The sequence below is a fragment of the Sycon ciliatum genome, chromosome 13, assembly GCF_964019385.1.
Source record: "Sycon ciliatum chromosome 13, ocSycCili1.1, whole genome shotgun sequence".
NCBI classification, from domain to species: Eukaryota; Metazoa; Porifera; class Calcarea; order Leucosolenida; family Sycettidae; genus Sycon; species Sycon ciliatum.
The window spans coordinates 8,879,196-8,892,441 of record NC_088655.1 but is presented as its reverse complement, the minus strand read 5'-3'; the positions used below and the strand labels follow the sequence as shown (position 1 = coordinate 8,892,441).

The 13,246-nt window shown below is 47.0% G+C and overlaps 1 protein-coding gene across 1 annotated transcript in view; it reads left to right on the top strand.

Annotated features, from left to right (window-relative positions):
* Positions 1–12,119, top strand: part of LOC135829453 (uncharacterized) — a 47,901-nt gene extending 35,782 nt beyond the window's left edge. The window contains exons 8-15 of the mRNA XM_065341858.1: positions 299–476; positions 805–853; positions 4,333–4,409; positions 7,829–7,912; positions 8,689–8,746; positions 9,131–9,210; positions 9,554–9,797; positions 10,785–12,119. Of these exons, the coding sequence (XP_065197930.1) occupies positions 299–476; positions 805–853; positions 4,333–4,409; positions 7,829–7,912; positions 8,689–8,746; positions 9,131–9,210; positions 9,554–9,797; positions 10,785–10,800 (786 nt within the window). The 3' untranslated portion in view covers positions 10,801–12,119. The remainder of the gene's footprint in view (positions 1–298; positions 477–804; positions 854–4,332; positions 4,410–7,828; positions 7,913–8,688; positions 8,747–9,130; positions 9,211–9,553; positions 9,798–10,784) is intronic.
* Positions 12,120–13,246: the final 1,127 nt, after the last annotated feature.

Genomic DNA, 13,246 nt, shown 5'->3' with positions numbered 1-13,246 from the left:
CTCTATGTCTCTCTGTCTCTCTGTCTGCCCCTCTCTCTTTCTCTCAGTCTCTCTGTACTTCTCCCCCCCCCCTCCTCTCTCTGCCTATCTGTTGATGTATGCAAGTTGTTCTACCATTTTACTCAACAAAATATCTGTCACCTTCCATTCACACATTGACAATTCACAATGCTTTCTCAGCCGTGTTCTTCTTGTTTATTTGACTCTCAGTGGTGTGGATGATATTGACACTAACTGATGTTGATATCAGAGCCATGTTTGGTGCTTGTTTGTATCCTTGTTGCTCTCCGCACTGCAGCTGGCCACCGATTTCCCGGACATATTCCGGAAGCGTCGGGTGCAAGTCGTCCAGCCGGTCTCCGCCGGAGCTACTTCCTCCACTGTTCCACCAGACTTGTCAGAGAGCGCTCCTTCGAGCAGCCAGTCACACTCTGATCAAGCCAGTCCATCCACTGCCGCTCGGCAAGATGATGCTGGTAAAGTTGAATGTGCTCAATACACCATGTGTGCTCCTTGTATGCTAGTGTTAGTTTACTTGTGTGCAAATGTCTACTTCACACTATCTTGCAACACAACTTGATCTATGGGCTTGCTCAGGTCTCAAAGAGAACTTCAGTTTGCATGGGATTCTATACGAAAAAAAGAATAATTTCCTCTGTGGATAATGAACACATGACTGGTTGGGTATGTGTGTTATGCCTACCTTTAGGATTTGATACACAATCCTATAATCGAATATTTCTGCACAGAGACATGGATAGTTTCTTAATTCAGTTTTCTGTTCTTTCCTGTTGAATGTATCAGGCCATGCTGAGCATGGAAGCTGTGGAATTTTCCTATCCACTTCACCACTGTAAGTTCTACTCATGCATTGCTCTACAATGAAGTATAGAACAGTTGAATAAGTCCTTGGTATAGTTCAGTGAAATGTACTGCACCATTTCCAACATAATGAGTCAGGCGGACCCAGTGAGTGAGTTCTCAGACCATGATTGAGCAATGACAGGTGTATGTATCATGATCAAGTCCTGACTTGAAAAGGATTGCTTCAACTGTGCTGTACACCACAGTGAGTTGGGAACACGAGGTCTGGAAAACAGGGCAACATTGATGCAGAAAGAGTGGGTTTTCACCTTTGCCCATATACTATAATTGGTTGATCTGAATTTTCCTCTCCATCCGTAAAGAAGCGGCATCTGCCGCCTTTGCATGTGGTCTTTTCATGTTGTCTTTTCATGTTGTCTTTTCATGTGGTCTTTTCATGTGGTCTTTGCATGTTGTCTTTTCATGTGGTATTTTCATGTGGTCTTTTCATGTGGCCTTATCATGTGGTCGTTCGGATGTGGTCTTTTGATGTGGCGGTGTCATCCCTAGAACCCAGAAAGGTCTTATTGAGCTGTGTAGTTCCCAGATCCTCTTTAAAACACCCTTCCCTATTTGAAGTACATTATCAGAAGAAAGTAAAGATCGCAGATGCGCAACAAAACCGGCTATGCAATTGTGTTGAGAAACACAACCAGTTTAGGAGGTTTCGCTTGTACAAGGCCACCACCATGCCTGAGAGACCAGGGTGGCAGATGTAGCACGTGACAGCGAGGGTGACTTAGTAAGTATCACAAGCAATGTCCGACAAGGTGCAAACCTCGTTAGCTGCATCTATGTTACCCTCACTACGAATACAGTGTAGTGAGTAGCCAGTTAACAGTGGTTGTCAGAGCAGTTAACTGCATGTAAAGTGGTTCACACTTGCATCACAGCATTTGTTAGCAGAGTACACGCTCACTGGTGTCAGCACTGGTCTTGAACTCAGAACCTTGGGATTCGCAGGCAAGCCCACAACCACTCGGCCAAAGTACTGGTCAGTAGGCAGTGGCAATAATTTCCTTACACTGCTCGCTTAATTAATGACATGTTTTGAAAATTATCAATTCAGCATATTGTGGTGAGTGCATGCCTAAAGCCTGGTGTCAGGTAAAGTGCGTGAAGAGACCTGGGGGCAGAATTGTAGGCAGTAGTGTAGGCATGTAGGCAGAAGTGTAGGCAGTTGTGTAGGCAGTAGTGTAGGCAGTAGTGTGGGTAGAATTGTTGGCAGTTATTCGGGAAGTAGTGCAGGCAGCACTGAGGACTGAAGGCAGTTGTGTAGGCAGTTGTGTAGGCAGTACTGCCTACACAACTGCCTACAGTACTGTAGGCAGTTGTGCAGTAGTGCAGACAGGACTGAGGAGGAGGGCGGGCAGGACTGAGGAGGAGGGCGGGCAGGACTGAGGAGGAGGGCGGGCAGGACTGAGGAGGGCGGGCAGGACTGAGGAGGGCGGGCAGGACTGAGGAGGGCGGGCAGGACTGAGGAGGGCAGGCAGGACTGAGAAGGGCGGGCAGGACTTAGCAGCGCGGGAGGGAGTGTCTGATGGAGTGCCGGCAGGAGTGAGGCCAGGGGTGTCATCAAGAATGCCAGCAGAGAAGTGAGGGGAGGAGTATGAAGGTGGTTAGGAGTGTGGGCATGGGTCTGAATGTGCAGAGAAGTGTTGGCAGGGGAGTGTGGGCAGAGTGTACACTGTTCTTCTGAAAGGGGGTCTCCTGGGGAAGCTAGGTCCGCTCACACTGTGGCCAGTGACTGCGTGGGTGCACTAACCACGGATGGCATAATGTCAGCCAGTAAATACATATCCGTGAACCTGGAGCCATGGTAGAGAAGTGTGGGCAGGGGAGTGTGGGCAGGGGAGTGTGGGCAGGGGAGTGTGGGTAGGGGAGTGTGGGCAGGGGAGTGTGGGCAGGGGAGTGTGGGCAGGGGAGTGTGGGCGGGGGAGTGTGGGCAGGGGAGTGTGGGCAGGGGAGTGTGGGCAGGGGAGTGTGGGCAGGGGAGTGTGGGCAGGGGAGTGTGGGCAGGGAGTGTGGGCAGGGGAGTGTGGGCAGGGGAGTGTGGACAGGGGAGTGTGGGCAGGGGAGTGTGGGCAGGGAGTGTGGGCAGGGGAGTGTGGGCAGGGGAGTTTGGGCAGGGGAGTGTGGCCAGGGGAGTGTGGACAGGGAGTGTGGGCAGGGGAGTGTGGGCAGGGGAGTGTGGGCAGGGGAGTGTGGGCAGGGGAGTGTGGGTAGGGAGTGTGGGTAGGGAGTGTGGGCAGGGGAGTGTGGGCAGGGGAGTGTTGGGCAGGGGAGTGTGGGCAGGAGAGTGTGGGCAGGGGAGTGTGGGCAGGGGAGTGTGGGCAGGGAGTGTGGGCAGAGAAGTGTGGGCAGGGGAGTGTGGGCAGGGGAGTGTGGGCAGGGGAGTGTGGGCAGAGAAGTGTGGGCAGGGGAGTGTTGGCAGGGGAGTGTGGGCAGGGGAGTGTGGGCAGGGGAGTGTGGGCAGGGGAGTGTGGGCAGGGGAGTGTGGGCAGGGGAGTGTGGGCAGGGGAGTGTGAGCAGGGGAGTGTGGGCAGGGGAGTGTGGGCAGGGGAGTGTGGGCAGAGAAGTGTGGGCAGGGGAGTGTGGGCAGGGGAGTGTGGGTAGGGAGTGTGGGCAGGGAAGTGTGGACAGGGGAGTGTGGACAGAGGAGTATGGGCAGAGAAATGTGGGCAGAGAAGGGTGGGCAGGGAGTGTGGGCAGGGAGTGTGGGCAGGTGGAGTGTGGGCAGAGTAGTGTGGGCAGCGAGTGTGGGCAGGGAGTGTGGGCAGGGGGAGTGTGGGTGGGGGAGTGTGGGCAGAGAAGTGTGGGCAGGGAGAGTGGGCCGGGAGTGTGGGCAAGGGCAACGTGGGCAAAGTGTGCAGACAGGAGTGTGGGCAGGAGTTTGGGCGTAGGCAAGAGTATGAGCAGGAATGTGTGCAGGAGTGCGGCCAGTAATGTGGGCATCTACATGTGTGTGTGCAAGTATCGAATTATGTCATCAAATGGTTAGAATTGTTCCATGTTTGTTCGTTTTGAATGTGTTCGTGAGTTTGTATGTATGTGTGTGTGTGTGTGTGTGTGTGTGTGTGAGTGTATTTGTGTGTGTGTGTGTGTGTGTGTGTGTGTGTGTGTGTGTGTGTGTATGTGTGTGTGTGTGTGTGTGTGTGTGTGCTGAGCGTTGGCTCATGGAATGCTCGCTCTGTTGTGGAGAGTGATGGACCAGTTCTAGCGGAAGCCGTGAGAGGAATCGTTTCCGATGATAAGCCAGATCCATAGCTGCTGGAGATGGCTCTCTCGAACATGGTCCCGCTCGTCGTTCTATATTGTCGGCCCCGTAGTGGGAAAACGTGACCATAATGGCAGTGTTTACCAGGACCAGGACCAGGTGTGTGTGTGTGTGTGTGTGTGTGTGTGTGTGTGTGTGTGCGTGTGCGTGTGCGTGTGCGTGTGTGTGTGCGTGTGCGTGTGTATCTACAGCCATGGCATGTGGTCAACGGACGAACGCATTGCAAACCTGTACGAGGAGAATGAAGCGGAGCTCTCTGAACAAACAGGTGCGTTTTTTCCGTTTAACATAATACTGCTCTCTTTATCCTGTTCTCATCTATCTGCACTCAACTGCCCTTCAATTTGAGTGCTGTTACGATTGTTGTCTTAGTGTGTCTATATGCTATATACATACACGAAAACATACAAAAATACATACCTTCTTGCTCTACATACACTGGCTTATACTTCATTCCATACTCACCCTCATGCAATTGGCCATCTACATAAGTGGTGGATATTGCTAGATATTCACCGCTTATATTCACCACTTTTCGATACGTACTGTAAAGAGAGCAGTACTCGATGCTGAGCTTAATTTCTCTTCAGTCAGCGCACCGGAGATGGCGAGTGCCGTAGAAAATTTCTACGCTAACTTCCGCACACAGGACTTTTCTGAGTACAAATTAAATCGGCATGTGACCAGGTGGTGACAAGTCATCAGCCAGCGAGCAAACAATGTTTTTTACGCTCGGCATGTCCATGGATTGAGGATCGAGTGGCAAGCAAGGAATTTCGTTTGTACTCAGAAATGTTCTGATTATGGACGTTGGCGTAGAACTTTTCTAGGGCACACAACAGCTCCGGTGCGCTGCCTGAAAAGAAAATATGGGAGGGCACAATCGCTTAGATTGCTGTCTATTAACTGACTCCCGAGAATGATGCTTACAGATTGGTCAAATCTTCTCATCGAAACGGACGATGATTGGCTCACGTAAATCACAAGCGTGCTCTCCAAGGTGATTGGCTCCAGCGTGTTCTCCAAGGTGATTGGCACCAGCGTGTTCTCCAAGGTGATTGGCTCGAGCGTGCTCTCCAAGGTGATCGGCTCGAGCGTGTTCTCCAAGGTGATTGGCTCGAGCGTGTTCTCCAAGGTCGTTGCGTCCCGCGCCACAGGCACCAGTACGTGTCCACGATCTGTCCTAACAAACTTGAACAAGATTCTGTCAACAACACAGTCATCGCTCTCCGATTCATTCAAGACAATGCCAGTCGGTAGTGAAGTAAAAACGACTTACGTTAGTTCTGCGTACATGTACATGTATGACCACCGTGACTCGTTTGTTGAGCTGTAGGGATGATAGGGTGAATATGGAGAGGCATAAGTCTATTAATAATATATATTACATATAGACAGACATACAGGCAATAGTAACTGTTTTCTGATGATCGCTTAGTGCGTGAAACTCAGAGTTAAAATACTATCTTTGTCCTTTTATTGTCTGAACCGGCTCTGCCTCTCGGTATTGAGCACTCTCTTGGACAGCCTGGAACCTCTCTGTTTTAGAGACAGACATATTCATAAATAGGAACAGCACACTAATTGAAGGACAGTTGACCGCAGATAGATGTGAACCGGATGACGAGAGAAGTCTAGAAATACTGACTGAGAACAGAATTGTTTAAATTGAAAGAAGACAGTATGCACGAGGATTGCAAGGATGGGTCACAATGCAGAACAGCACTGCTTCTTGAAACATGTGGGACGGTCAGATTAATTTTCATGGACCACGCCAGGCGGAAAAAATCCTCGCGCCGAAGCACAGTGAGGGTAAAAACCAGGTGCATGTCCCCAATGGTGATTGTATGGCATCATGTAAGCAGGCAAATCACATCATAGGAAAAGTTTGAAAAGCAATATTTATGTGCATAGAAATGAAGGTTGGAAGGGCAGGGATACTGATGAGATTCAAACCTGATTGAGGAAGCCAGGAAAAGAAACAACGATAAAAAAAGTCATCAGATGCCATAGTTGCAACCGAAATATATTGCCCGAGAAATATTTTCTTGCCTACCTCGCTGCGCTTGCCTGTCCAGAAATTATTTTTTTAAACGTCCGGGCTTCGAAAGTGCTTGGCTTATGTTGAGTGGATGAGTCAATAGTGCGTGACTTATCACAAGTGTGTGGATTAACAGTCTGTGACTAATCATGAGTAGACAGATCACCAATCTCATTGCACACCTATCCCATAATTATGTGTATGCCTGGTGATGTAAAACAAACTGTATCTTTTCACTCACAAAGCGACTGTTCAGTACATGGGGTAGTGGTCTACCAGAGCAATCACACTCACCACCGTGGTGGTTTTCCAGAAATGAGTAGAAGCAAAAAACCACACTCGCAGCCACATAATAGATAAACAGCCGAAAAACATCTAAATCCATCAAAGAACCGCCAGCAAGCGGGAGAAAAGGCCGTGAAATCAAGTGAAACAGCATGGCCAGTGGTGAGCATGGGTGACTGGGCAGCAGGGGAGCGCCTGAAAAACAATGACTCCCTACATTCCTAGCCGCGACCGCTCAACCGGGCTAGAGGAAAAACACGCCTTTCGGCCCAAAAACCTTTCTACTTCATTAATTCCTGCCCCGCTGCCAGTCAGACCCAAGAATAGAGATAGCAAGAAATGGTATGCAATAACTGGTGTATGTCATAATCATAAGCCACACACATAGGCATAGATTGTCAAGAAGAACAGCGGACGACTCCCATGAAACCAGGGTGGGTGGGCGGGCAACTTCAACTACCACGAGGAAAAACAAAGACCACGATGGCAGGTTCAACGGAGTTGCGCAGAACAAGAGCAAATGCACGAAAATATTTGTGAGTGAAAAATACGTTTTTTGCACTCTTTCGCTACGCTCAGCCGTGAAAAAACAAAACATCTTGTCTTGAAATATGCTGGAGAAAAGAAAAGCATTGCAAGCACCGTGAATGCAAATACCACGCCAGGTACCTAGTTGTAGAAATCTCGTTATTGGCAGGTATCTAGGTGCAGAAGTGTTGAAGCAATCTCGTTATTGTCAGGTACCTAGGTGTAGAAGTATTGAGGCAATCTCGTTAATGTCAGATGTGAAAACTGTGGCTTCATTCATAGCAAAGTCAACCAGAGTGTTCTGGCAGCATGCATTATGAGGCGAATGCACAACTTAAAAAATTGATGTCGATAAGGACGCGTTCAGCCGATAAAACAAGTCAAGAATAGTATTAGTAAGGCGGACGTTACGAAACAAAAAAAAGAGAATAATATGATGAATCAAAATGCAAAATTTCCTAATCATTTTTCATGACACACTCATCAGGGAAAGCTATTATCTCCTCGTCGCTTATTTAAGGTTGAATGTGCTCAATACACCATGTGTGCTCCTTGTATGCTAGTGCTAGTTTACTTGTGTGCAAATGTCTACTTCACACTATCTTGCAACACAATTTGATCTATAGGCTTGCTCAGGTCTCAAAGAGAACTTCTGTTTGCATGAGATACTATACGAAAAAAAGAATACTTTTCTCTGTGGATAATGAACACATGACTGGTTGGGTATGTGTGTTATGCCTACCTTTAGGATTTGATACACATTCCTATAATCGAATATTTCTGCACAGAGACATGGATAGTTTCTTAATTCACTTTCTCTACTGTTCAATCAGACTCGGCAGAGAGCGTTCCTTCCGCCAGCCAGTCACACTCTGATCAAGCCAGTCAGTCCACTGCTGCTCGCCAAGCTGATGCTGGTAAAATTGAATGTGCTCAATACACCATGTGTGCTCCCTGTATGCTAGTGTTAGTTTACTTGTGTGCAAATGTCTACTTCACACTGTCTTGCAACACAACTTGAGCCTCGAGATCCGAAAAAGAGGTTTTTTCTATTTTTGTTTTGTATTGTATTGATTGTTAGCGGGTGTTAGCGGCCGTCGTGAGCTCCCTTCGGGAACGGACACGATAATTTACTTTTCTTACATATTGTATTGATTTATTTGAATTGGGTATCTCAACAGTACAATAAGTACAACTTGGGAACATCCACGCTTATGTCGTTTCACGCAGTACTGAGAAAAATGGCATTTTAAAGTTGTGTGTGTTTCCGCATAAAGTGATGTACATGTATAACTCACTTTTTGAAACATCTATAACTCTGTGAAACATGACAATTTTAGACCTAGGTGTTTTTACAAAGTGATCTGCTGGGATACAGTAATGCCAGGGTATATATCACTCAAAATGCTCAAAAATGACAGAAGCCGCCTTTTTGCATCTAGAGGCTCATTTGATCTATGAGCTTGCTCAGGTCTCAAAGAGAACTTCAGTTTGCAGGAGATTCTGTACGAAAAAAAAAGAGTCATTGTCTCTGTGGATAGTGAATACATGACTGGTTGGGAATGTGTGTTATGCTTACCTTTTATGAAATGAGTTTATAATTTATACCCATTCCGATAATCAAATTTGTCTGCACAGAGACATGGATAGTTTTTATATTCTGTTTTCTGTTCTTTCCTGTTGAATGTATCAGGCCATGAGCATCACGCTGCTGATGGAAGTTGTTGTACTTTCCTATCCACTTCACCACTGTAAGTTCTACTCATGCATTGCTCTACAATGAAGTATAGAACCGTTGAATCAGTCCTTGGTATAGTTCAGTGAAATGTACTGCACCATTTCGAACATAATGAGTCAGGCCGGCCCAGTGAGTGAGTTCTCTATCCATGATTGTGCAATGACAGGTATATGTATCATGATGAAGTCCAGACTTGAAGAGGATTGCTTCAACTGTGCTGTACACCACAGTGAGTTCGGAACACGAGTTGTGGAAAACAGGGCAACATTGATGCAGAAAATGGGTTTTCACCTTTGCCCATAAACTGTAATTGGTGAATCTGAGTTTTCCTCTCCATCCGTAAAGAAGCGGCATCTGACGCCTTTTCATGTTGTCTTTTCATGTTGTCCTCTTTCAGACTGAAAGTTTTGTCAGAAATTTCTGACTTTCGAAGGTTCAGCCGAAGCATGGAACGGTGCATCAGCCGCCTTAAACGTGGTAAGTATGTTGCTGCCTATCTATGTAGAATCGAAGACAAAACACGCACCATATTTTCCGGAGTATAATCCGCATCCAGATATTTGTGTCTCTAAATACATTACATTGTTTGTTGTTATTTTAGTTGTTCCTACTTGCTACTTGCTAAGTTCCTATCACCTCTTTACTGTACCAAATAAAGACTTGGAACCGGACTATATACATTATAACGTAACTTGTAGTCCCTGTGCTTAGACTTGCTGTGGTGTGAGGCCATGAATTGGGAACGTGAATAGGCTACCGACATGTCTCTGAGAAATGCTGTATTTCTTTCTCTTCCCTCCTTGTTCTCCTGTGTGTCCAGAGGACTTTGCCCAAGCCGTTGCAATACTGATTGACCCAGAATACAGCAACGATTTCAAAGACGACATGCAAGACTTTATCGTGAGAAACGACCTTGGCACCACTAACATACCGGATAATATGCAAGGTGTTATCAGGTGGGCCGTGGACCAAGCTGCAACGCGTGAAATCACCCTGGCCGAGTTGAAGAAGATTGCGCTAGACCTGAATCCCGAAAAGAAGAAAAGGATTGAGACAACATTCCAGTGAGTTAACCAAGAGTGACTCATATCATTGTTATACGGTATTTTGGTGACATGGTCCGGGTCGGGGCCAGGGAGAAGGGATAGGGTGATGGGGGGGGGGGGGGGGTTGTCACCGGTGGTCAAGTTTGTTTGAGAAAGTGATGAACGGTCTGTGTTGGGATCCTGCCTGCACCTTAGCTTGTCGTCTCAGCATTGAACCGCCTTTTTGTTATAGCCAGGTCAAAATAGTAGAGAGGAGGGGGAGGGGGGAGGGGGGGGGGCAGGGAAAACAGTTACCCCGTAACCGATTTTCCCATTTTCCAAATAACTGTCTTGCAACGCGAAATGTAACGTACGAATCGAACGCTTGACTTCACCCCAGACAGATGTGCCTTTATGAACCCTGTACAAATGTAGTACTGACAATCGGCTGCATTTTCATTGAATGGCATGAAGAAACACAAAAATCGGATAATGAGGACGGGCAGCACTTTTTCACTGAAGCGTGAGCAAACAGAGTAGGTGGGGAGGGGGGGGGGGCTGTGTCCCCCTACCCCTCCCCCCTTTCACTACAACCCTGCGCTTCCGTAGGACCCCAACACCCATGAACAGCGGTCAGATGCAGCTCCTCAACAGGGGGGAGGATAGATGAGAGCCACCAGAGGTCAAAGCCAAAATCCCATTTGCCACAACCATGTTTTCTCAAGCCAGACCACAAGTTTCCAATTCACAGTGAGTCGCACCACGGCTGGGAAAAACTCTTCTGCTTCCAAGGATTACTTGAACTGGCAAAATTATAGATTTCGAATAGAGGGCGGGAACTTAATTTGGAGATGAAACAGTTTTCCCTTCTAAAATCCCCCCCCTCTGTCTCTGCCTGTCTTTTTATTGCAGAATACCATATCTGTCGGCCTGTTGGTGTGTCTCTTACCCTCTCTGCTCTCTTCCCCCCCCTCTCTCTCTCTCCGGCTTTCTCTCTCTCTCTCTTGTTATTTTTCCTTGGTACAGTGTTGAAACATGGTGAGGCGTCATCTTGAAGCTGCCCTGCCCAGCGGTGGCCTCTATTCGTTCCTGGCTTGACTGTCAACTGTCTACATTCTACTGGTAGTGAGTCGCTCGACAGCAGAACACCTCAAGCATCTGAAGACCATCTTCCATCACTTGGCAGAGTATGGTCTGGTGATCATTGCAAGCAAGTGTGTCTTCATGCAGCCCTCCGTGACATTCCTGGGTCACAATGTCAAAGCCACTGCCGGCGGTGGCATTGAGGCACTGGCAGAGAAGGTCAAGGCCATGGTGGACTACCCTGCTCCAGACACTCACTCTGCTCTCTACCTCGCTTTCTGGGTTTAGTAAATCTCTACCGACGCTTCATCCCGGATTGTGCATGCATTCTTGAGCCGCTCTCGGATTTGTTAGCAGGCCCTCAATCTCCCACAAACCTTTGTCGCGAACGTAGCAATAAAATACATAAAAATAAATTCGGAATAACTCATTTCTATTTTGCATTACATGACGATGATTAACATTAGTGTTTTCGTATATACCATGACTATGATTGTGCTCTCTTACTCTCTCTTACATTGTGGCTGATTCCACGCTTGGGTTAGCAGAATTCTGGTTCCCTATCTTCATTTCTAAGGATTGACTCCATTCCACTTCAAAGTAGCTTCGGAGGTAGTCTTCGTTTCTCTAGTCTTTGCATTTCGTTCTGAAACAAATTCTTCGTTATGTTTTCGTACCGTGAGTAAAGTCACGCGCTCTTGATTTGTTTTGCTCGAGCGTGACTTTCCTTTCTTTCTTTTTTTGTTATGCATGACCCTGATAACGTATTGGTATGATGTATATGTGCACGTGATCACTTGCCTCCGTGACTACGTGATCACTAACTACAGCCAGTACTAGGCTAGTGTACTTGAGCTGTAGGCTAGTGCACTTTAGCTGTAGGCCAGTGCACTTTAGCGATTCGCTCTCCTTACTGCTACTTCTTCTGCGTTTCTATTTTGTCGCTTCACTAGTTCCTTTTTCCACCATTCCACGTCAAAGTTGTGGTCGCCATTTTAATGCATGATCTTTGTGCACAGATGCCTGTAGATGCAGCTGCCCTGTTTCCGTTCCATTTGGATCTTTATTGAGAAAGAAACTTTCCTAATCATAAATGAAGAAACGTTGTTTGTAAATTTGTTCCTTGGCTCACCATCTGAGTTCTTAAAGCTATTATTCATTTTCTGCTGCCCCCGGTTATTTCTTTTATTAGTATTATTACTTTCTTTGCCTTCGCTTTCTTGTTATTGGGCAACTTGCCCGTAAGAATCTGCGAAGTAAAATAAACAACAACAACAAATTAATAGATATGTTCCGGGTATGATTTTCCGTGCCAAACTCCGTATGGACGCTACGGATATTTTCCAGCCGTACTTCAGACGATCGGCACGGAGAATCCATGTGGACTGGCTTTCATACGAAACATGGTACCATGTTTCGTATGGAGATTTTGCGTCATCGAATGCAGAAAGATTTTTGTGTACAAATGGGGTGCGAGAAACATCGATTTTCCGCGAGAAGTTTTGATTTCGGTACAAATTTTCAAATTAAAATGCAAAGAGTGGGGATATGACGTGTTTGCTATCGTAACCTAGGCAATGCCGGCAAACACATAAGTTCCGTACTGCGGTGCATTTTACTGCTCGAAAACGACTTATAAAAAGTCCGTAGCGCCTCTACGAATTTTGACACGAAAAATCGTACTCTGGACCCTCTCTAATTTAGTTCATGTCCGTTGGTTGGAGATGCAATGATGTTGCGAGTCACGACATGAAAATTTGGTGCCAAAACCCCATTGCCTCGACGGAACGAGGAGCGTCTGGGTCAGTCAATGAAGAGTCAGACGCCAATAGTGATACTGGTAAGTTGAAAATGGATACGGTCACCCTACCGGTGCAACTGATTTCCGTGAGCTGCTCGCTTCTCGCTCCACATATACTGGCACATACACATAGACAGCAATAGCGACAACACACAAAATTAAGGGTAGTTGGCCGCAGCCAGCTGTAAACCGGATAACGAGTGAGGTATGGAAGCAAGGACTGAGAACAGTGCGTCTCACATAGAATAGGGGTGTCAGTGGATAGCAGAAATAGGCCATGGTCCAGAACCACTTGGGACCGTCAGATTAATTTTCCTGGACCGAGCCAGCTTGGAAAAAAACCTCTCCCAGACGGACGCATTTGTGAGGGAAAAAACGGGAGTATATCCCCAATGGCGATTAGGCATAATGTAGGCATGGCAAGCACATCACGGCAAAAAGTGATAAAAAAGCCAGCAATGATAATATGCACAGAAATGAAGGGTGGGAGGGCAGGGACACTGGTGAGACTCAAAACTGCTGAAGAAGTCAGGAAAAGAAGCGACAATAAAGAACACACCAGATGCCATATTTGCAGCTGGAAATGTTTCGCGAGAAAACATTT